At 31.3% G+C, this 25,391-nt stretch overlaps 2 protein-coding genes across 4 annotated transcripts in view; one reads left to right on the top strand and one right to left on the bottom strand.

Annotated features, from left to right (window-relative positions):
* LOC140432837 (protein FAN-like) overlaps positions 1–13,775 on the bottom strand; it is a 32,544-nt gene extending 18,769 nt beyond the window's left edge. The window contains exons 1-3 of the mRNA XM_072520968.1: positions 13,622–13,775; positions 13,133–13,568; positions 2,879–3,061 (exon numbers count right to left, since the gene is read on the bottom strand). Coding sequence (XP_072377069.1) covers positions 2,879–3,061; positions 13,133–13,568; positions 13,622–13,635 — 633 coding nt within the window. The 5' untranslated portion in view covers positions 13,636–13,775. The remainder of the gene's footprint in view (positions 1–2,878; positions 3,062–13,132; positions 13,569–13,621) is intronic.
* Positions 13,776–15,189: 1,414 nt separating this feature from the next.
* Positions 15,190–25,391, top strand: part of LOC140432835 (uncharacterized) — a 31,119-nt gene continuing 20,917 nt past the window's right edge. For all 3 annotated transcript variants that reach the window (XM_072520966.1, XM_072520967.1, XM_072520965.1), the window contains exons 1-2: positions 15,190–15,512; positions 20,839–21,426. In XM_072520966.1, the coding sequence (XP_072377067.1) occupies positions 20,872–21,426 (555 nt within the window). In that variant the 5' untranslated portion in view covers positions 15,190–15,512; positions 20,839–20,871. The remainder of the gene's footprint in view (positions 15,513–20,838; positions 21,427–25,391) is intronic.

The raw sequence follows: 25,391 nt of genomic DNA, 5'->3' as shown, positions 1-25,391 counted from the left end.
ATTTATTATAACGCACGGGTAAAGATAAATTGACTCAACTGAAATACGTCGTTATTGAATTCGTTAATGATCGAATTTCATGGCATGTGATTTCTCTCATCAAACGTGACAGAAATAAATAACGAACATTTTCCTCCTGTTGGCAACACTGCTGAAATGTAAAGACAAGTGTAGCTTACAATTTTTATACGTGATGGGCGGGGCAACCTATTTGGGTGGAGTTTTGACTTGTTCTTGAATGAGTTCAGAATCCAGCAGCCCGCTGAAGTATTGGATTTTTATAATATAATTATTTGACAACCTTTTGTTGGCCAACCACCTAGTGCGGAGTTGAGCCGAAATACATATATTTCGTATGTTCCGAATTTATCTCGTTCAATCTGTATAGAAAACTTGAAGAAAACATCAGCAGTGGTCAGTTTGGGTTTAGAAGCGGACTGGGAACGCGAGAGGCCCTATTTTCCATACAAGTATTGATACAAAGAGCTTGAAGTCTACGCATGCTTTATAAACTTTGAAAAAGCATTTGACAATGTGCAACATCAAAAATTATTTCAGATACTGAAGGAATCTAGTATTTATGACAAAGATTTACGCCTAATTAAAAATTTATACTTACAGCAAAGGGCAACGAGTACGAGTAGACAACGAAATCTCACAAGAATTCACGATAAAACGGGGAGTACGTCAGGGCTGCATTTTGTCACCGACGTTGTTCAAAACTTACTCGGAAATGCTGTTCAGGAAAGCTATTGATGGTTTAAAAGAAGGTATAAAAATCAATGGTGAAATCATAAACAATTTAAGATATGCGGACGAGGTTTTGATTGCTGATAATGCGGAGGATCTGCAAACATTAATAGACCGTGTAGTAGAAACCTGTGACAGATAAGGCATGAAATTAAACTGTAAGAAGACCAAAATTCTTGTAGTAAGTAAAAACGACGTAATACACCGCCAATTCACAGCTAATAATGAACCCTTGAAAATAATCGACAAAATTACATACCTTGGATGTAGCCTAAATAAGGAATGGGACCACTCACAGGAAATAAGATGTCGTATAGAAAAGGCGAGAGCTGTCTTCAATCGCCTCAGAAAGATTTTATGTAATATGCACCTGAACATTGATATAAGAACACGAGTCTTGAGATGCTATGTATTTTCTACCCTTTTATATGGAGTCGAAGCCTGGACCTTGACGGAGGCAACATCCAAACGATTAGAAGCCTTCGAAATGTGGTGCTACCGCCGCGTGCTCAGAATTTCCTATATCCATCATGTTACAAACAACAACGTGATCCAACTTATGAATAAAGATCTGTAAATTATGCGTATCGTGAAAATCAGAAAGATGACATACTTAGGGCATGTGATGCGCAATGAGAAGTATCAATTAATTTTACCAGGCAACATAGAAGGCAAAAGATCTCAAGGGCGCAGAAGGACATCGTGGTTGAAGAATATCAGACAGTGGGCAGGAATGACTACCATACATCTATTTAGAGCAGCTGTCAACAAAGTTGTTGGACCAACGTGATTGCCAACATCCATAGAGGATAGGCACCAAAAGAAGAAAATGGATTAGCTTATACCGGGTGATATTATTCCTTCACTAATTCTTTTACATCAAAAGCCATGATAAACTATTTGTAGAGGAATTGAAAACAAACGTTAAAATTGTTCTACGAATCAAACACATTCCAAAATTTTGCAAAGATATAATATATTTGGCAGGAATCGACTTCAAGAACAGAATGTAAGTTTGTCGCCAAATATTTTATACATACTAAGCTTAAACACAAAACTATTATTGATATTATCATACCTACAGTTAATTAAAGACTCTCAAATAAATATTTAATATGACATGCTTAACTTATCAAATATTTGTGACAAAAAAGTTACCTAATGTCATCCCCTCTTTTTGAAAACACACACACACACACACACACACACACACACACACACACACACACACACACACACACACACATTTGCCCCAGGGTATTGCTGTAAAAGTTATGCCACACGTAAGGCACAATGTGTATAACGGGTTGCGTTTGGTTACAATGAAGCTAGATACGGGGTGTGTTCAAAAATTATACGGAATTTTTAAGTTTCGCGGGTTTAGGAGAGTCCAATCGTCAATTATTTTTTTTAGTATATTGGTGTACATGCTCCTAAAGTATAAAAAATTTGCAGCTATATTTATTGTTTAACAGTGGAGGCATTCTGGTTCGCCGAGACCAAAAAAGGTTCGACAAGTGCGGTCGAAAGTGAAGGTTATGCTTACTGTGTTCTTTGGTTTTAATGGCATAGTGTACCATGAATTTTTGTCAAGAGGTCAACGGGTCAATAAAGAGTGCTGCCTACAAGTTCAACGCCGTTTGAGTGAAGCTGAAGTGAAGAAAAAAAAAACGATTTGTGGAAAAACAATTTATAGCTTTTGCGACACGATAATGCATCAACTCACACTTCATTGCCTGTTTGTGAATTTTTAGCCAAAAACAATACTGTAATGATGACCCAGCCTCCATATTCGCCAGACATGGTTCCGTCTGACTTTTTCCTATTTCCAAAAATAAAGAAAACTTTAAAAGGCCGTCGTTTCACAAGCTTAGATGAAATTAAAAGCGCATCGCTGATAGAACTAAAGGATATCCCGAAGATCGAGTTTGAGAATGTTTCAAGGATTGGCAGAAGCGTTGGCACAAGTGCATAATATCTGATGGGGACTACTTTGAAGGAGACAACATTAATGTAGACGAATAAATAAATATTTTTTTCAAAAAACGAAGTCGATGATCTAATAATTGATTAATCTAAAAATTTGATGAGTGCTTTTAGAAATATAACTTTAAGTAACAATGCATACCTCTCCCATTTGATTGTAAGGTTGAAAATACAGTTTGGAGGTTGATAGTACAATTCTACCTGGATTCACTACTAAGGGAGTGACTTTATCAGCCTGAGATTCAAGTACTATTTTTTCATACAAATCCATCCACCGAGGATCGAAGACGTCTCTCGATTGTCTTGAGTGTACAATTGTTGCTATCTAAAATAAGGAAAAAATTTTAAATTAATAAATTGTTGAAAACATACCAAAAGTGAATATACAATATTAATAATAGGTATTATCGGTTCACAATTTGTCGATAGCTCACTACAAGTTTAACCCTAATTAGAGAAATGAAATACAGAGAGGATAGGTAATACGATATAATAGTAAAAACCAACCTGAAACTGACGGTTTAAGATGTTTTCGACGAACCCACCTTGTATCTGAAGGAATACAATACCTTATAATCCTATTAGGAGGGTATAGTGAATGGTTAGAGATCTACGACCAGTATCGTAAAGTATATGATTGAAACATTTATTTGAACTAAATAAATATATTTTTTAAATTGTACTTATGTAAATTGTATTTACATAAGTACTTATTATTGTTTTAATTAAACTTATTTATTTTATTCAAAAATAAAAAAATTTCTTGCCATTTGTAAAAGATACATTTATTTAATTAAGGAAAAAGGCGCCAAATGTCGCCTGGCAAAATTTTCAATGTGTTTTAAATGTATCCATTATTTTCGAATCCGGAGAAAACTAATAAATATTTTTGAAAAATTTAAACGCAGAATGAAAGATTACATTATTACTCAGGGCAGAAAGTCCCTGAAAACTTCTACAATGTTTATTTTAATATGTTATGTAAGAGGGATGGAAATAAAAGAGAAAATATAGTATAATTTTTAATTGAAAATATTGCATGCAAAAGAAACTTTTTATTTATTCTAATAAATATTTCATTCTGCCTTTAAATTTTTCAAAAATGCTTTTTAGTTTTCTCAGGATTTGAAAAAAAATGGATACATTTAAAACACATTGAACATTTTGACAGGCGACATTTTGCGCCTTTCCCCTTACGATTACAACTACTATTACTTACCTTATATAATTACGATTAGAAAACTATTCAAATTCAAAATAAATAGGATCAACTTCGGAATCCGAGTCGTCTTGAGGGTTAATAATTAACGGTTATGTCTCTACGGTAGCATCAATTATGTTATCAAGATCCCACATTTTTTGTTATTCTTCTATTACATGTCTTACTGCATCTTTCCAGTTTTGTTCTGTAATATGTTGTAAAGACTCGTATAACAATTCACGTACAGCTTGTATTTTATATGACGTATTTTTTCTAGCCACATAACTTTTCATTTGTGTCCAAATGAGTTCAATTGGATTTATTTCTCAGTGGTAGGGTGGAAGTCTAAGGACTGTGATGTTTCGCCTTTCCGCCATTTTGTCAACTACGTATTTCTTGAACTTAGATTTGTGTTGCCGGCAATTTTTAAAAGTTCTGCTTTTACCATTCCATCTTCGTAAGGGAGATACTTATTCCGCAGCCAGTCAAGAATATCCTGTTTCTTCCACGCAGTCGTTGGAAGTCTTTCTACTAGTCGTGAATGATAAGGTGCATTATCTAATACTATAATTAAATTTGGTGGTATGTGTTCAATCATCTGCTCAAAATACTCTTCGAAAACATCAGCTGTCATCTCCTCGTGATAGTCTTTTGTGCTTTTGGACTGAAATTCCAACAAACCATGCTTAACAAATCCTTTTTCACTGCCAATGTGAGAAATTATTAATCTACTGCCTTGACCAGAAGATGGGGAGATACCAGTAGACCAACCTTCCATAAAGGCTTGCCTGGAGCTTAATATATTTTTATCTGACCAAATTTTTTTAGAGTATGACCTGAGTTTACCCACGTTTCATCCTGGTAGAAGATTAGCCTTCCTTCAGCCCGGAATTTTCGTATGGATCTTAGATAATTTCTTCTCCAACATATTATCTCCTCCCGGTCAATCAAAAGTGATTTTCGGTCTGATTTCTCCCACCGGAAATTTAATTCTTTTAAAACTTACCACAATTTAGTTAGTCCAATATGAGGCAAATCCGGGTCGTCTCTAACTTCTTGTAAAATTTTGTTTAGGTTTGGTATTTCTTTTTTGAAAAAAAATCCATGAATTTTCCTTCGAATACCATTTTTGGCAAATTCATCAATTTCAATAGGCTTTTTCTCTCTTTTTAAGTGTTCGTTTGTGTTTGGGCTAGGTATACCGTGTTTTTTTCTTTCTGATAGGAACCTATATATAGTTGACTCCCCTACGCCAGTCATGTTGGCACAACTTTCGACTATGTTGCGAACAGTGTTTGTGGGATTCTGAGAAACCAGAGCATCGTGAACATTCAGGACAATAGTCTTCTCTCTTGGTGAATAGACAGACTTACTGACTGTACGCAACAGTACCGGTGTAAAACTTGATGATCTTGATATGTTCGTAGGTATATGGAATAAAAAATCACTCACGCACTGCATATAATTCGCAAAAGAAATATTCGAGACGCTAATTACTGCCGTAGACGCGGAAACTCTGACGAGCCGTAAATTACATGCGATCAAAAACGTACTAAACAAAAAAATTGTTTTCGTTCGTAATAACTTCACCCTTTCAAGTTAAGTTTCGAATATAAACTGAACAGACGAGGCACGTGGCCAAAGCCGGCATCTTTATACCCATTATATTATTAAAAATCTGAGGAATTCCATCCTAATTATCTTGCAACGAATAGTACCTTCGGATATGAATTCCAGGTTTTCTACTAAAGTGATTAAACGCGAAGATTAGTATTGAAATAACCAAAGAGATAAGGTATTCTTATTTACAAAATTGTTAATGGTTAAATTCTTATTTTTATTAATATAATATAATAACCAACATTAGTAACCAACAGTATTAAAACATTATATTATTATTTAATGAATAAACACCTTAGGAACGCCTATGATTTACGACCGTTTTATGAGTTTGAGGCACATTTCGTGTTATCAACAATTTGTGAACGGAGTATAGAGTAGAGTATTTATTTGCATAACAAATACAAATATTGTTTGTAGCAAGTCAAAAAAAAATAAATAGTATATAAAAAAGGAATATAAAACGTTACTTAAATATATACAAACAAGAACATGACATATTAAACAGAAAAAGATTTATGGCAAAGTTAGGGTAAGCAGTTCAGTGGATGTTCTGCAATGAGTTATATATTCTTCTGAGCAGTAGAAACAATGTTTTAGAAGATATTTTTTTATAACTTTATCGAAACTATTACAGCTTAGCTGTTTCATACTTTTTGGTAAAATATTGTAATAGTTATAATTAGGGCAATTTTTTCTGAAAGACATAATCTACAGTGATTTGTTCAAAGTTAGTGACAATTTCGCGTATTGTGAACGTGGACATCAGACTGCTTTATTAAAAGGGCACATTTTCTGTGAATTATTTAATTCATTTATTAAAGCAGTCTGATGTACACGTTCACAATACGCGAAACTGTCACTACTTACGAACAAATCGCTGTAGATTAAGTTTTTCAGAAAAAAATTACCTTAATTATAACTATTACAATATTTTACCAAAAAGTATTAAACTAAGCTAAGCTGTAATAGTTTCGATAAAGTTATAAAAAAATATCTTCTAAAACATTGTTTTTACTGCTCAGAAGAATATATGACTCATTGCAGAACATCCACTGAACTGCTTACCGTAACTTTGCCATAAATATTTTTCTTTAATATGTGTTCTTGTTTGTATATATTTATGTTACGTTTTAGATTCCTTTTTTATATACCACATATTTTTTTTTTGACTTGCTACAAACAATATTTGTAATTGTTATGTAGTTAAATAAATACTCTACACTACTCTCTTTATGCAGCCGGTATATTATTCCTTTTAGCAAATCCGTTGGGATCAATTTGTTCAGTTTGCGGATTACTGCCAAAAGATGGTAATACATTTCTTATACATTTCAGAGATATTTTATACACAATGAAAATCTTTTATATTTAATAAAAGTAATATACAATGTTTCCCACTATAGTATCATATTTCATATTGTATTACATTATCCTGGAATTGTAATTCATAGGAATTTTGGTGTTTGCATAAAATGAATATTATATATAAGTTTTCTGACTAAATATACTGAATAGTAATGAATTTATACTTAAAATTTTATGTAACAGAAAAGTTATGAAAAATTTTGAATGAAGTGTTATACTGAATACTGATAACAGAATTTTAATATACACTCAGATGAAAAAAAAAACAGCCTTAACAGCCTGTACTTTAAAATGTTCACAAATGTTTATTTACTTCCCATTTTGAAAATTTTTGGAAAAAGTAGAAAAAAAAATCATCCCAGACTAGCTCACATCTTTCAGATTTATTCAAATTATACGAGAACAAAACAAAATTGAAGAGTGTCCAAGCTAAGTGATCTAAGTGCCAAAACATAAAATTTTGTTTTTATTCAATCAATATGATCTATGTTCCTATGCCAATGTCTCCCTATGAGATCTACGTACTAACTTCACTCTAGTGATTGCAAACGAAGCCCAAAGATGGAGCCGCCTGTAAGTCCGAGATCATGTGCTGTGCTAATTGATCTAAGTGCCATTTGCAGGTTGACGTATTGTCGTTAGAATCGATTGATGAATTAGTGTTTTAAAGTAAATACAATGGATTCTAGTGCGTTTGATGATAAAAAGAAAACAATATCGTCAAGAAAAAAACAGAGTGAAGCTAGATTGAGTGGAAAACCCTACATTACACAAAAATGTAAGCTGCAAAAACTTGGAAAGGCCATTCCAAAAAATGAGGTTAGTACGAGATTTTTAACAGATATTTCGCTTGAAATTTGTGAATAGCTATCTAAAACTTTTTTTATTGCTACTTTGGCTTTGTTGATATGATATATTATCATTAGATTTTTCTATTTTAGATCACGTGCAAATGTAAATTCAGCTGTAGAGACGTGGTTGATATGAAAATTAAGCTTTTCGACTTGTATCATGGCCTTGAACTCAACGAGCAAGGCAGCTATCTCATGGGATTATTGCAAGTTTTACCAATCCAACGTCGCCGCAATGGTAGTTCTGGTGATTCATCAGAAAGTAGACGACAGTGTACCGTAGCTTTTTTTGTTCCAGATGGGGAAGGTAATGTGAAAAGAGTTTGTAAAAAAACGTTTTTGGAAATATTTGCTATAAGTCCGCAAAAGATTACTACGCTTGTTAGGCGTAAAAAGGAGGGACATACAACCTTTAAGGATAAACGAGGAGGTGTTAGAAAATTTAAGTATACTCTTCATGACAGACAGATGGTAAATAATCACATCAATAGCTTCCCGAGGGACGAGAGACACTACAGTCGTTCAAAAAGTGAAAAGGAATATCTCAGTCCAGACCTCAATGTTAATAAGCTATACAACTCTTTTAAAATAAAACATCCTGACAGCACCACAACATACAAATTCTATAGGAAAGTTTTTATGAAGAATTTTCCGAATCTTTCTTTTAGAAAACCTAGAGTTGACACCTGTAAGACTTGTGATTTACTTTTTTTAAGAGGCAAGGACAAAGACCTTAGTATATCCAGAAAAGCTAAAAATGAGTTGGAATTACATCATAGAAAAACAGATAAAGCTCTTAATGTTTTTCAAGAAGATAGTACGAGCAGTACTCTTCCAGGTAGCGATACCTGTACCATTACCATGGATCTACAAAAAGTATTTTCGCTTCCCAAATTGACGCATAGTAGTATGTATTACAGCCGCCAATTGTCATGCTACAATTTTGGAATACACATGCAAGATACTGCAGATGGGATAATGTGCATCTGGCATGAAGGACAATTGGGTCGTGGTGGGAACCAAATGGCATCATGTCTTTTACAAGCCTTGAATACAGGAGAGCTTTCAACTTATAAGCGAAAACTATGTATATGGAGCGACAACTGTGCAGGTCAACTGAAAAACCGAATATTTATCTTCTTATACATTTTCTTAGTAGCTAATGGGACATTTTGATACCATTGATCATAAATTTTTAGTTTCCGGTCATAGCTTTTCATCTTCAGATAGAGATTTTGCTCTTATAGAGAAACGAGCAAAATGTTCCAAGCTTCAAATAGTAAAAGATTTAAAAACTGTAATTGCTGCTGCTAGACCTTCCAGACCTTACAGACTTTTAGATATGGGAGAATGTACTTTCTTTGATTTCGATAAAATATCATCAGAATGTATAGATACATCTAAACTTGGTATTACTCAAGCATCGTGGTTACGTGTGACGAAAGAAAAGCCGGGAACAGTGTGGTACAAGAAAAATTTTAGTGACTTAATTGGAGGGGAGAAGTGTCGTGTATTGAAAAAAGGTGTGACTGTCCAAAAGTTAAAGTCGACAGAGCTCTTGGGTTTTTCTGGTGTTCAGCAAATAAACGAAAGTAAGAAAAAAGACCTTCGCGCCATGCTAGAATTCATTAACCACGAAAATAGAGCATTTTTCACCTCTATTTTAGATATTTAGTCAAATATTATTCCTGTGGACTTAGATCATTTCCATTTTTTCTTCATTTATTGAGTATTACTAAGTTTGTTTAGTATATTAACACCGAAAATTTGTTATACGTTATTTAGGTACTTGTTAATGAAGCAGAATTTCCATAAACAATTATATATTTGTTTTATTTTTTTGGTTAATAAAGTTTTTTTTGATTTCTGGCAATTGTTAATTTTGGTACTTAGATCACTTAGCTCGGCCACTCTTCAATTATGTTTCTATCATCGATGTCTAAGATATTGTACTGAAATACAGGTTTGTGGATGTCGCTCAAAACTAACGTGTATGCAGACTTGGTTCGTTCCCTACACATTGTTTTTCCATTTATTTTGATACCTCGATTTGCTCCAAAGCTATGAATTATTAAAGAAATCATTACGTTTTTTCTTTGTAATTTTGCTATAATTATGAAAAAAATTAAGACTTAAATGATAACATAAAGAAATGGCTGTTGAATAAGAAAAAAATACACCAATTTGTTAATATCGTGTGTTACTCCCTCTAGTTTTTACCATGGCTTCCATTCTCTGAGATGTTCCACGAGATTTACAGTTCATAATCCAAGGGGTATGTTATTTCAGTCCTCTATGGGGACAACCGGGAGTTAAATTTTAGTCGTAGTTGGTGTTTTTATGTCTTCCTAGATATTCCCAGACATGCTCAATAGAATTTCCAGTCGGGGAACAATGTGGGACAACGCGGTTAGCTAAAATATATTTAGTGTATCGTCGTAACATCAGTGCTTCTTCTTAGTTAATATCGAAAAAAGAAAATCGCATTTTTAAATAATTTGAATCATATCTTCTGGTAACTGTTTTTTGCTTTTATGTCCTAATATGTTAAATGTCATCTACACTGTGTTTTACTCTCTAATCCTTGTTAAGTAATTAATGATGTTTAATAAAGAGGTGTATAAAATATATCCTTGACTTTATTTAATAAATTGATATATTTATAAAATATTTTTGTAAAGAAAAGTAATTCACAATAAACCACAATATGATCAAATGAAAGATACTTAATAAAACTAGAAAAACATGTGGTTTAGACATTATAAATAATTAAAAAATTGATCAATACAAATAAAATCCGTCTATCATGGTTTAAAAAATTTGTGATCAAATAAATATTTATTTAGAAAAAGAATTCACATTATATTCTTAAGACATATACATGTTTCATATATACATCCTGTATGATGAAACTTATTAATAAAGATGAAGTAAAATGCAAATACATTCAAAAATTACATTCAAAACCAGTTATTACTGATAACATTCATAGAAACCTTAGTTAATGCTATATAACAATATGAGTCAACTGTTAATTAATGATAATTTTATATGGAAAAGGTAATTAACAGGCTTCTAAAGATAATGCATTAAAAAAACTACACAAAAACTAACAAATATTATCCTATTTGAAATCAGACACTATCTACAATATACTATTTGAAAAATGACATATTCACTTAAGTAATTATTTTATTTTTACACTTTCAGGCCAAAGAAAGGCAAATATTTTATATAATTTGAATAAACTTGAAGGATGAGATCAAAAAAAATTTATTAAATACTGATCAGAAAAAAAATCTTTAGTAAAAAATAAAAAGTATGATTCCCTACATTAATGTTCTCAGGATGTACTATTATGATCAACTATTTTTATATTTACTTTGAATAGAAGTCTGAAATTACTGATACTCTAAGCAAGTGATACAATATTTTTAAACTTGTGTTCAAAACATCTGCATTGAAAAATGAGGCTGTTGTACATATGTATTAACTTTAGCCACACACTACAGAATATGCATAGGCCCCATTCCAATGCAAATATAAAAAAAATCTACAATAATATATGATCACATCAGAATCTTGTGCTGAAATATATGTCATTGCCATAGAGTGCCATAGAGATCTCATTATGCACCACTGTTGTTAATGATATGACTGAATATCTGCATTACTCTAAATGTGTGATGTTTCCTGACAATTTGCTATTATATAAGTAACATAACCTTTCGTTTGGGACCAGATTAGTGCAATGGAGCTAGGTTCGCAATGATAGGGTTGTAATTACAACACTGCAACTTCATATTCTTTTGCTACTTCATCTACAACATATCTCTTAAATTTTGGGGAATGTCATTTACATAACTGTAAAGTCTTTTTGAGAATGCCTTCTTCTAACTTTATTTCTTTGTTTATTAGCCAATCTTAAGAGCTTTTTCTTTTTCCAGTTACTGTTCTTGAATGGTAACTATAGAATTTTCGAAACCAAGTACATAATGGCATTGTCTATGGCTACCAGTGAATTAATTAGTAATATACATATGATTTGATCAAAATAATCTTCAAATGGATCAGAATGCAGTACTACTTCATGTAGTAGAGTTTGAAACAAACTCTACAAAATCTATTCTAACAAACCTTGATCAACAAATCCTTTATCTCCTCCAATATGAAAGATAAATAAATTGTCTGATCAGTACCTACTCAAGAAAGACCTGTCAGGTCTCTTCTTGAATATACTATCTAATTAGTTGGTGTCTTTTCTGTCAAATAATGAACAGTTAGAGTTTAATTAACATAAGCTACATTTAAACTAAAGATTAATGAAGATATTTACCACAGGATTGAAGCCAAAAGGTTTCTGATCCACAACACTTTAGAACAAAAAAGTTACAGGGTCTGCGTTTAAATTTTTCAAGAATATTTGTTAGTTTTCTCAGGATTTGAAAAAAATGATTGCATTTAAAAAGCATTGGCCCGAAATTTTGCGCCTACGCTCTTAAGATTTTTTATACACCATTACTTGACATTTGACTCCAGCTCAAATATAGTTAGTTGTAAAATGTCTTCTAAAAAGACCAAGAACAAGGTTCCTTAGTAAAATTGATGAAGACATGAGAAATATGGAATTACATGTTTGGCAGACAAAGGAGATGCATAGGGATATCTGGAGAAAAATTCTTGAGGAGGCTAGAACCCATGCAGTGTTGTAAAGGCAGAAGGATGATGACATAAAAGGTTTCTACAAGGATTATAATGACACATGGGTTCTTTTATATATATTTATTTTAAATCTTCTAGGTATACCTATATGTTTATCATATTTATTATTAGATATTGAAATTTTAACATGCTTTAGGCAGAAATTTTGTAACAAAATTAAGAAATATTTTTTTTGGAGAGTTTATTACTAAATAAAACATGTTGTTTTCATACTAATCAAAAGTATTATTGATAGGAGTACTAAATGTGTCTACACAAATTTCTCATAACACACATAATCATCATATTAACAGAAACATGAAAGAGTTCACTAGCAAATGGAAACAAACAGCCCCTTACCATTATAACTGATAATACATATGTTAGTTGGTTCAAAAGAACATAAATAAAAATATTTTAACTAACACACTTAGGATTAACTGCATCAAATTTGCATTTGCCATGTATTATCAAAGTAATACAAAACTCTCCTATGATTAATAAAAAATAAATGATAAATAACAGTCATTTGCAGCAAACAAACCCTATATGTATCAATTAAAAATAGAGAAAATGAGTTTTTCTTTCATAAAGATCAAAGGAATGATTTACATATTTACCCAGTTTAATAAAGTTTATAAAATATGTAACTTACCATGTCAGCTTGTTCTGCTGCTGGTAAACTGCTCGCTCTATGTAACTGGCAGATTTGAGGCAAACAATTAGCAACACATGCATAATTCAATAAAAATAGAAAGTTTGCAGCCCCGCGAAACTGATATGGCGCAATGATATTTTTTTCTAATAACTCGACATATTCTCTGCAGTTGACATTAAGAACATTATTGTTGCTATTCAAAAATTTGGCAGTGCCTTTCCACTGTTCTATAACCACACAATCTTTAAGTAGAATTTTAATGATAGGTTTAGAAATATCTTTTGGATCAAAGACTAAAGACTTTGAACACATTTTGAGCCTACCATCCTGTTTTTTAGTATCGTATGTCTTTGGGGTAATATCTGGTGGTATAAAAATCGCGCTGAAATCTTCAAAGTATATTTCGCCGGGATCAAGTAGTAATAATGAAAACCTGGAAATAAAATTACTCTCGTTTTAAAAGTATAACCTAAATTAAAAATATACCTTTCTTTTTCCATTTTTTACGTTCATTCGTTTATTTGATTTTAAATTATTAAATAATACCACTTTAATGAATCAGATATTCCTTTGAATTAGAAACACAAACACAAAAGAAAATTACGCTACTGTCACTGTCATATCTGACGTCAAGTTGTCAGTTACAATGTGGGGAAAAGGAAAATGGAAAAATTCCCAAAATACAAAATTTTTTGTCGTCACTCCCTATTAAATCAATCATTTATTATTCCAATATCGAATCGAAATTTAATTCAAGTAAACACCCGATTACTGCAGAAATCAAAATATTTCTATTTAAAAATTAATATTAAATTTTTTGGTAATTGAGAAACATGAATTTCTTTCTGAACTGTAACATTGGAACAGTTTATTACCAAAATTTTGGTAATGATAAACCTATTTGGCAAAATTTCCAAGATATATACATGATTAATTCAGCAATGAAACACAAAACTGAAATGCAATTTGAAATGTTTAATAGGAAGTTCCATTCGGTTTTTTCCGAATTGATTTCGTTTAGTCTGCCTCGCTCATACCAACATAAAATATTGTTTTGTTTCATTTTAATAAATGTCAAACTGTCAGTTGTTTCACTAAAAGCAGAAGTTACAAAAAGGACGATTCAGAATTCATATTGTCAACCAAAAATGGTGTTAATGTAATATTTTTAAATAAATTATGACAATATAACAATATGAATTGATAAAACTGGGAAAATGTAATACATTTTATGTCATCTTTTTTAAACTGATATATTTTGCCGCCATAATCATATGTTTAGTAAAGTGTATTTTCGTAACAAGTAAAGATGTTACTGAACTGATATATCCTCGGAATAACTCGAACCGTATCCATTTTATACTGCTATTGAATATCAAAATTAAACACAAATATTAATAATTTAGCTTTAATTAAAAGGTATAAATTTACACTAAAACGAATTAGCTGTTAAATTTTTGTATTTATGTTTAAACAGGAATTATTTAGTGAACAAATTTCTAATATCAATAACTAAAGACGCACTTTATTTTAAATTAAAATATATGGTCGATGGTCGTTCCTATGTCAATTGAAATCATTATAAAACTTTTATTTATTTTTAACGTTTATATATATTTTTTAATTAATTTAATAAAACGATAAAAGCTTATAAACTATATAAAAACAAAATGAGGGGACAGAAAATTGCAAATAAAAATAGCAGATGAGCGAAAGAAACTCAATGAAAGAATAAAAATGTTCAAAAGCTGCCATAATAAATGCTGTAAAAGGAAACGACCAACCATTAGTATACAAGAAAAATGTAGCTTAAATGCAAAAGTAGGAATATCTGTAGGTACATTTCCTGTTTCAACAGAAATATAATACAGGCAATATTTAACAAGTCAACATTCTCTTCTGAGCTGCTTTTTTTTTATTTATATATGGTTATAAGACTATTTTGATTATTTTTTAATTTGCGGTAATAGTCGAGATCTAGATGTGGATCTCTTCAATACACTTGCTCAGTTCTCAAGAACAGGTTCAAGGAACAGTTCCTGTATACCTGTTCTAAGATTCAGTTCCGTTCCTTTGGTAACAACTTTATGTGCGAAACCCCCGAGAGTTTTTATATATTAGTTCAGCAATAAAAATTGAAAAATGTTTTAAAACAGTGAAAAAGTGAAGTGTGATTAACAAGAAAATCGTGTATAATAGTAGATCTAGTATTCTGATGTCCTACCTTCCTGTCATTGTGATTTAGCATCATAAATTTGATAATTTTTTAGTTAGTGAAATAGTATCTATATCACACAAATAATGTTTCCCCAGAACAGTATGAAGTCAAATTGAGACATAAATCCTTTGGTTTGTAATGGTTTTGAATGCATTTAATGTGAGTATCTATGTGTATAGGTTATGGTTTATATATTGGAATCCCAAATGCAAAAAGGGGGCATGTCCATGAACTTAACGAATAACTGACTTTACACACTGTCTATTAGCAGATGGAATAATTAATTTTATTTAAATAAGGCAAAACACTTTATTGTATTTATGTTATGTCAGTTTTTTGATACTAGATTTGTGCCAAATGTTAATCCACTAGTATTACTGTTATAACCAGGAAACTCATGTTGATTTCCTTCTTTCAATCATGGTATTCTGTGATTTGTTTATTCTGTATCACTGTTTTTGGTGACCCTATTTATTTATCTAGATTCTGCTGTTCTATCATACCTCTACAATCTTCAACTGTTTTGATCTGTTTTACTATGTATTCACTTAGTATTTTGTTGTTCTTGTAAGACTGAAATGTCTTTTTTTCATTAAATTTGTTGACAATATTTTTCCTTTGTTCTTTTTTATTTATCACCAGTATCTCCCCTGTATGGATCTTGATATTGTCTACAGTTTTTGTTCCTGTAATAATGTTTTTATGGGGTGCAATTGTTTCATAGTATTTGTTGCTTGTAGCAGCCTGTGTTTGATATTTTCTTCTATTGTAAATTTTTTACTCAGCGCCTATTATATATGTATACATTTGTTTTTTGATTTAATATTTACTAGATTTTTATGATATAAAGCAAATATCTTCTGTTTTGAATTTGCTATAACAACTCAAAACTCTGTATATAAAACTAATAATATTCAAAATCTCTAAGTAGTCTATTTCTAACATTTTCAAATTTCCCTTAGTAGTAGTAGTTGTTCCATTCTCCACTTCCTATATTTTTATTTCCTTTAGACTTGTTTCATTAGATCTATTATCTATTAATCTTTTTATATGTGGACCATTGGAATATCAAAAAATAAAATACTAAATATTCAGTACTTACTAATAAAACAAAGGGATATCTGATGTTAATTATAAATAAAACGAAAGTTGTTAAATTATAAAATTAATTAAATAAAATAAAATGTATTAATTGGACAAAGTACACAAAAATATCAATAAACTTTAATAGAAATAATATGTAATATAAATATATTTAATTCTTATTTGTATTATGCTAAAAAAATGTTAAACAAATCTGGATTTTATAATCTTCAGTTTTGACACCCATTTCACCCTAAGAGCAAAAACAGCCCTGTTGTTCATTGCTTTATTAAGTAGCAGCCTGTTAATACAGAACCACTCATTGATGTCCTACAGTGCAAACCTAGAACCCCTAAGGGAGTTCTTAAGTGTGTCAGCTGCTAAGGAGATTCTGGTGTCATCAGTGAAGAGTGTGTATGTAACATTTAATTCAATGCTTGTAAGGTCATTAAGATATATTAGAAATAGTATCGGCCCAGGATGGAGCCCTGAGGAACACCAATATTAACAACACTCCCCTGAAGACACCTCAGATACCCTCAAAGATCATCTCCTGTTCTCGAAGTATGATTATCAACTTGACACTCTGTGGATAGAAGTTGTACCTCTGTAGTTTTTTCATGCTTCATACAATCAAATGCCTTACTCAAGTTGACAAACACAGCAGTGTTGAATTGCATCCTGTCAAAGGATTCCAAAATGCCTGACACTAGATCAAGAATGCCAAGAGTTGTACACTTTCAAGTGGCCATTTCTGTTATTTTAGGGATGACTGGGAGCAATGTGACAGGCCTATAGTTTTCAGGGACATTTTTTTCAAATATAGGTGTTATAATAGGCCTTTTAGAACTGAGGGAAGTATATTCTCTTTAAAGCATTGATTTATTAAGTGTGTAAGAGGGCATATGATAATATTTTTTATCATCTTAATTTAATTTATCAATTTCATTTAATATTTACATTTAATTCATATCACATTTACATTTAATTCACATATATCACAACTTTGTTTTTTAAGCTGTCTATGATTTCCCAGGTCTGATTGAATGATGCTTCAGAAAAGGAAAAGCTCTTTGAGAGATTTACATTGTTCTTCAAAAAATTCATATTTAAATCATTCATCTTTTATTAAGTTATGAGCAATTTAAAAAAAATGATTATTAAACTCATCTGGAGTTATGACCCTGGTGTAGAGCCCCAAATATTCTTCGTTGTGTATTTATAATATTCCACATGGATTTTGGAGCATTTCTTGAAGTCAAGATTACTCTGTCATTAGAATTAACCTTTGCCTTTTTTACATACATACTTTTATATTTAGTTTATTCCTTTCTTTATACATACTCATTCGTTATACTTATCACTGTGTATATATTTTTATTCTAGCATCAATTTCTTATATTCTTTACCATCCAAATCTTCCATAATTATTCAATAATTTGTAACAAGACTGTAGATAATTTAGTCATCCATATGTACCCATAGTTGGTAACTTCTTCTAGTGTATCATTTATATGCATTTCAAATAATGTTAAACTCTGTTGATATTCCTGGCCTTAATTGTCTTTTAGTATGTATAAATACTGTTTCAGTTCGTTGATGTAAATTCGTGGCCCATTGTTTCTCAGCTGAACATTGTTGTCTTTGGTAAATCTGTGAATAAGTATGTAGGTAGTTATCTTTTAAGCAATAATTTACGTGAGTTTTAATTTAATAGACTTTGTAAGACTTTTCTTTTGTGATTTTACAGTAAATCTGGCATACACTGAACAGGGTACGACCATATGACTGATATGTCTAAGCCAGTGTATATCTAGGTGTTGTGATATGCTTTATCCTATTGTACAAAAGGCCTATAAAACCTTTTTTACGCAATAATAGTGTTTCTTTAAATTGGTTTAAATATCTGTTAGATTGTTTTTAAATGTCTATAAATGTACTTAAGATAGTTAGGTATAACAGAATATGAATTATTCAGATCCAATGTGTATTCATTATGAGACATTAAGGTCAAGAAATCAAACAAAAGTATATTAATTTTGCTTTACTTTGTGTTTTAAAGTTACTCAATTAATTCTTCTAAAGTAGATTTTCATATTTTTTACTTTTATTATCTTCTGGATACACTGGTCATAGATATGGTGGATATAAGTTTCTTAATGCCTATAAATGGTAAAATTAAGTCTTTATTTTCTTCATTTTTTTTTAAATCTTCATCAACTACTAAATAGAAATCTCCATATTTTAATTCTAACAACATTGTGTAAAAGTATTGTGTGTTCGTGGTTATAAAATGCCCCATTATAGCCTTTTTTAGTTGAGTTTTTATTGCAGCATAAACCAATTGATATAGGTTGTCCAGGTTTAGAGAACTTTTTTAAACAGTAGAAACAAGTTTATAGACTTATCCGTTCTGATTTTTTTTTCAGAAGTGTCTTGAAAATAGAAATAGAGATTAACATGAACATTGTTGATCATTATTAAATTGTGAGTGTTAAATTATGATAAAATATTTGTATATCAATAATAATTATATTTAAAAATATTTTGATTAATAATTTCTATCTGCATATACTTCACAGAAACCTACATATATAATATTAGCCTAATAAAAACAAAGATATTGTTGTTATAAATGGTTTAGAGATAATAAATCCCTATTTTTTAATACATAATAATAAACATAAATGTATGTTTATAAAATATTTCATCTTGTTGTTAACTTTAAAATGAAATGGGAAACTTTTCAAGATATAATAATAAGTCCATCTTTTGTTAATTGGTAAAACTTTGGTTTATGTTTCTATATATTTTTTTACATGATGCATCAACCATGCAGAGTTATTGGCTTGTATGGATTGTGTTGCAGAATTATTAATTATAACAATAACATATTTTTAATCAGATTGTTTGAATTGATTTACTACACTCTGATTTATTAGTTCAGCTTTTTCAAATGATCTGATATGTTAACATTCACTTTACTTTTAATATAGCCTTACCAAAAAAATCTAAGGGAATTAGATAAGGTGATCTCCCTGGTGATTCTATCAGTCTCCCTTATCTGATCCACCAATTAGGAAGCAAATAATGCAGTGGAGCTCCATGTTCTTGGAACCATAAATGTATGTCAGATATATCCATGGTATTATTATTTGGAAAAATTATTACATGTGTGGGATAAAGTTCATTTTGTAAAAAATCTAAATATGTCGTTCCTGTTAAATTATCATTGATGAAATATGAGTCTAACAGTATATCGTTACAATTCCTGCCCAGACATTTCCTTTTTGGAGATACTGAGTATGGTGTTGTTTCAACCAGTAAACATTTTCTAATATCCAATACTGACAGTTTTGTCTCTTCACATTACCATTAAGACAAAATGTAGCTTGCTTTGGAAAGAATATAGTATTATTTATAAACATAAGATTGTTATTGTTTAAATTTTATCAATGGGCCAATATGTGAGCTTTCCATTGAGTGCCATTTTCCATTTATATTTTTCTGTTGCTGCATGAAGTTCTTTACATTTTGTATTGGTTAGCGTTGAAGCTCAAATGGTGTTTTAGCATTCTGCGTTTTCTCAAATCTGCTCTAATGATAAATTATTCTCCAAGTGTGTCGAAGAACGCAATTTTCTTTTTTTTTTTAGATTGTTTTGGTGGAAAATATGCAGCTGCTTTAATATATTTTTTGTTATTAAACTTTGCATTTCGAAGTAAATTTTTTGTATTTTTTAGTATTACTGCTGCTCCTATACTGACTTTGTTCTTTGGGTGAAAAGTTTGATGCCTTTCTTTTGTAAAGGGAGTCTCAGAGACATAAATATTGATTTTTTTGGTTCTTTAGCGTTAACAGTATGTCTTGCTGAAGCTGTAAGGAGCCACTTGCATTCCATTATAATATACTTAGCTCTCTTTGCCATTTGATCCTTTCTTAACTTCTGTGCTATGTAGCCCTTCTTATTGAATTCTTCTTTGTTATCTATGCATCCTATTATTTGTAATATGTTTGTTATTGAATTGGGATCATTCCCTTGTTGTGGTTTCCTACAGGCTATTGGGCATATGTTTGTATCCAATTTACCTCTGTCAGTTGGTTTCATGTACAGTTTTCCATATGTGCTGTCTTATTTTGTGGTGTGGTTGGAGGTTTTTGTTGGTTTCTTAACTTTTGAAGAGCTATAGCAATGGTGCAACTTTTGTAATTAGCTGTTGGCCACAGTGTACTTTAACATTATTTTTTTTACTGGTTTTCACAAAATCATGTTAGATATTTCCCAATACATTTTATCAGATTGTGGAACCAATTTCGGTTTTCTAAAAGCTTTTTTTTATTGTACAAGCAAAATTGTACTTATTGTAAACTTGTTGCAATAATATATGTTAATTTGTTTCAGAAATTCCAAAGGTAATATCAATGTAGTCTGGAAATGGTGTGTAAGGAGGAAGTACTGGTATGGTTCAAGGACTTGGAAAGTCACAATAGGATAGATTTGGTGTATGAGTTACTAAATATGTGTTTACCATTCGAGGTACGTTTTTTTGGCTCCTGTATTGAAGAATTAGGAAGACTCACTTATCTAGAACTACGGGGACCCAGCATCACAGCCAATGACGTAGAGAAATTGTCAAAGGATGGGTCGTTTACTCATGGTATATTAGACGAGAGCGTTCGGCATAGGTTGATAATTTACATGTCTCTACTATCGTCGAATAATTGCAGTGTAGCCAATTGGTTTTATCAAAATTTGTTAAGGACAGACTCCATTGACGAGTATTTAAAAGAGAAGGGAAAGGATGAAATGATACATAGTGAATTTTTGTTGTTGTTTACAATGGCATTGCATCATCCTGCATTTACATTTGAACAAAAACAGTTTTTCAATAGGGTGCTAATGAGTTTAATTGATATTAGGGAAAATAGGGTATCAGCCAAACACAGTGCACTAGGATATCCACCTGGATTTGGATATCCAACTCAAAAGGTAAGATGTTGTGTATATTCCTTACAAATTGTTTATTAAGAAGGGTGTTCCTATAGTCGATCTGTGCCAGTGGTAATTCAGAAATCATTTAAATTTAAAATATTAGTAAAGCAATTAAAACATTTGTATAATTGAACAGCTCTTCACTGTACAACAAATTATAAATAAATCTGAGGAACACTATATTGATGTTAGTAATATATTCATTGATTTTGACTTATGGCCCAACAAAGAGAAGCCAATTATATAACATCTTGGAGTTTCTCGCTCTTTTTATGGATTGGGCAGATGATACTCGTATTCCATTCTTTTAGCATTTCTCTTGTCTTCATATTCTGTGTATGACCTCATATATCCTTTTCGTTATTTTCATTCCTTCCGAGAACAATTCTGTGGATATTATTTCGCATCCAGGGGCTTTTTTTTTATTTTTCTGCTGTTTGATTGCCCTTTCAACCTCTTCTATCGTTGGTGGTTTTGTTATTCATTCTCTTCTGTTTCTGCTTCGTCTAATAGTTCATTTTCAGTGTGTTCTACATCATCATTGTGAAAGTTTTGAGATAGCAGTTTTTCAAAATGTTTTCCATGTTTCTTTAATTTCTTTATTTATTTTTTAATTCGTCGTTTTGTCGAAATGTATTTTGTTTTCGTTAACTTTTTTTTCCATGTCCACTCATTGTTTGTTTATATGTTTTCCCTTTTTGTCTGCACAGTTTATTAGCTATTAGTTTTTTGTTTTCAAATACTATTTTTCCTTCCCTAGTTCATCTAGTCAAATATATTCTATGTTCATTATTTTGTTCTTCAATTGCCGCCTTGCACTCATCATCAAACCATTGGTTATCTTTCCTTTCTTTTGTTCCTAGCATCGATTTTGCTACAGATAAGTGGCTTCACTGGTCTTCTTGTGTTCTCTCCTCATTTCCTTCATATCCAGTCAGCATTCACTTTATTTCTTCTTCAAATTTCTTTAGAGTTTCGGGTGCTTTCAGTTTTTTCAGATCTAGAATGTCTTTTCTTTGTTGATTTTCCTTTACCTATCTGCTGATTCTACATCTGAAGTGTACCTAAACTAGTACTTGGTCTGAGCCGCAGCATGCTCCTCGTCTATTTTTTGCGTCTAATAATGTCTGTTTCTGGAACGACTAATCACAAAATAACTTTACAAAAAACGAATTGTTTGCTAAATATTTATATTAAGCTATTTAGTGGCTGATTACACAGGCCTATATTTGACCAATATTCGGACCCAGAGATCAGAATATACTTTTCAAAAGGTTTTTTGTGCGCTGAATCCGAATCTGAGCTCCAAATTGTCTCTGGTTTCTAAGATATCCTAAAAGTGTAAAAATAGCGGTTTTTGGCCGTTTTTGAGTTATGTCGCATCGTAATATAATTTTTCTAAAAGTTGTTATAACCATTTAAAGTATAAGTCTCAATCTTTTAAATGACGTTGAGTTTGCTTAGATATCTTCTTTTTTCGCTGAAATATCGCATTTTAAAGTTTCTTAGTTTAAAAAACCTACAAACCGTATACGTATAATCAAAATAAATTTGACCAATATTCGGGCCCAGAGATCAGAATATACTTTTCAGAAGGTTTTTGTTGCGCTGGATGCGCAACATGCGAATATGAGTTCCAAATTGCCAAAGTAGCTCTTTTTTCTGAATATCCTTACCTAAAAGTTGTAACCTCGGAAATCTTTTTTGGATGGTGCTAGAAAGGTCACCCATGGAGACACTGCGGACGGCAGCCAGATGGTTAGTGGAGAGCGAGTCGTGGGTTCGAAACTCGCTTTTGGAACCAGGAATGGGTCCAACGGAAGAAATAAGTAAAGATAGGATAAGAGATATTGGAAAAGATACAGAAATAAACAAAAAGATAGATGGGTAAAATTACCAAAGATAAGATAGGGAACAGGGCGCCACTTAATTTTTTGGGGTTTAAGGAGAAAATTAAGTAACCTTAGAAAAGAAAAGAGATAAGGAAAGATATTTAGGTTCAGAGATCAAACCCAAGAAAAGATATCAACAGTTTACTATTGAATAAATTTGGTCAACACTCTACAAAAACAAAAAATAAATATATAAGGTATATTACACTTACTTACCTACGAAACTTAATCAGCCTGATCTTTCTTCTGGTCGAAAGTATAATAATAATTTAATATAATAAGTAAATAATCAGAGTTATGGTTATATCAGGAAACTTTGTTAGGAGTCGACAGATAAAATACATACATAAAACAATAACAATATATTCAACAACAAAATTATGACGCTGCTGAATGCAACACAAGTAATAAAAATACACCAACAACTATGAAATGGTGGTATACATATAAAAATAAGCAGTAATATAATTAGAAAATACCTTTACAAAGATATATAATACAATCATGCACAAATAAAGTTTTGGCGTATCTCGAGATATTACAGCAAAAAAAATGAATAAAAATTATAACACCAAAGATAACAAAAATTAATAAAATCTAAATTTACAAAAATACAGAAAGGTTACAGAAATGAAAATATAAATATTTAACCAAACCGCACTTGGTTAAGTCGATTAGCTATCTCGCACTATTATTTAATGATAAATTGAGACTTAAATATTCATAATTATTACTTATTGAAATTTCTTAGTGCTGATGGAATTTGGTTCGTAACAAAAAAATATAGAATGTTCTTTAATTGACTGCAAAATTCAGTAGCTACTCTCAACTACATTTGAAGACATGTATGAACTTTAGATACGTCCAGATAATGGAAGATGATATGATACCATACCATATTACTCGCCCAGATAAGTGGAGATACTAAGATTATAGTAACTTACGGTAATTCCTGACGACTGCTGCATTAAGTCACTGAAGTTAATACTATACTCGTATTAAACACTGAATTTAATTACCGTTAAAGGTGCTTTATGGCTATATTTAATCTAATATAGTATAAGATAAAAAAAACTCAAATAAACAAGTGTATACACACTTATAAAGAAAATGCACAGAGAACGGTACGATAATAGAGATACAGTAAGATCTAGTCCTTACGCAAGGACTGTCCCACCAAAAGTAACTTGGTTCCTCTAAAATTTTACCAAACTACCCAAGAAAAGGTGAGGGTATCTCCCCCCTAAAATGATGCCAGCCTAGGTGGGTTTCTAAGAAGGTAAAAAGTTATAACTAACATTTGTTTCTAGCTACAAACGTGATGAAATATAAAATCTCCTAGATTAGGTTTTTCCCGAAAAACATTACAACGGGCGTTCGACGACAATTACCGAATTTATGAAAAAGAACCCGGAAAAGGATTAACTAAGGATTAGCCAAACCGGCGTCTTTAAATAAATACGTAGGTAGATTCTTCAGTCATATTTCGGTAGTTTCCCAATAAAAATTTCTGATCGTAAACACGACCATCAGCGTATCATCCACATGGGTAAAAGGAATTAAAAATAATTTAATATATTAATTAAAAAAATGTTACAAAGTGTACAAATAGCCGTTTTTTGTCATTTTTGCGGTTATCTAGTGATCGTGCAGTGGGATCTTAGGCTATATGATTATATAATATAAAGGACAATTTTAATTTCATAAAATCTCAAAGTTGATAATCCAAATCAAACAGCCCCAGATCTACACACCCCAAATCCAACCAATCCCTAGAAACCATCTCTTTCACGTGGTCAGTTAACCCGGCCATTAGAAAGAGATGCAGGGACTGCTTTGTGTTATTTTTCTCTGTCACACTGGGGTACGGGTCTGTATTGCAACAGTCAGTCTATTTGTATTATATGTGTTTGCCAAAAATTGCTATTTTTGCACTTTTATCGGATTCAGCGCACCAAAACCTTCGGAAAATTCTGAGTCTGAGGCTTGTCGGCCTGTGTTATGGACACACTATCTTAATTTCTCAAGATTCTCCTAGACACCAAGTTCTTTTACAAAAACACTCTTTAT

Source organism: Diabrotica undecimpunctata, chromosome 1 (assembly GCF_040954645.1).
Source record: "Diabrotica undecimpunctata isolate CICGRU chromosome 1, icDiaUnde3, whole genome shotgun sequence".
Taxonomy (NCBI): Eukaryota; Metazoa; Arthropoda; class Insecta; order Coleoptera; family Chrysomelidae; genus Diabrotica; species Diabrotica undecimpunctata.
This window is presented reverse-complemented; position numbering and strand designations above follow the sequence as displayed.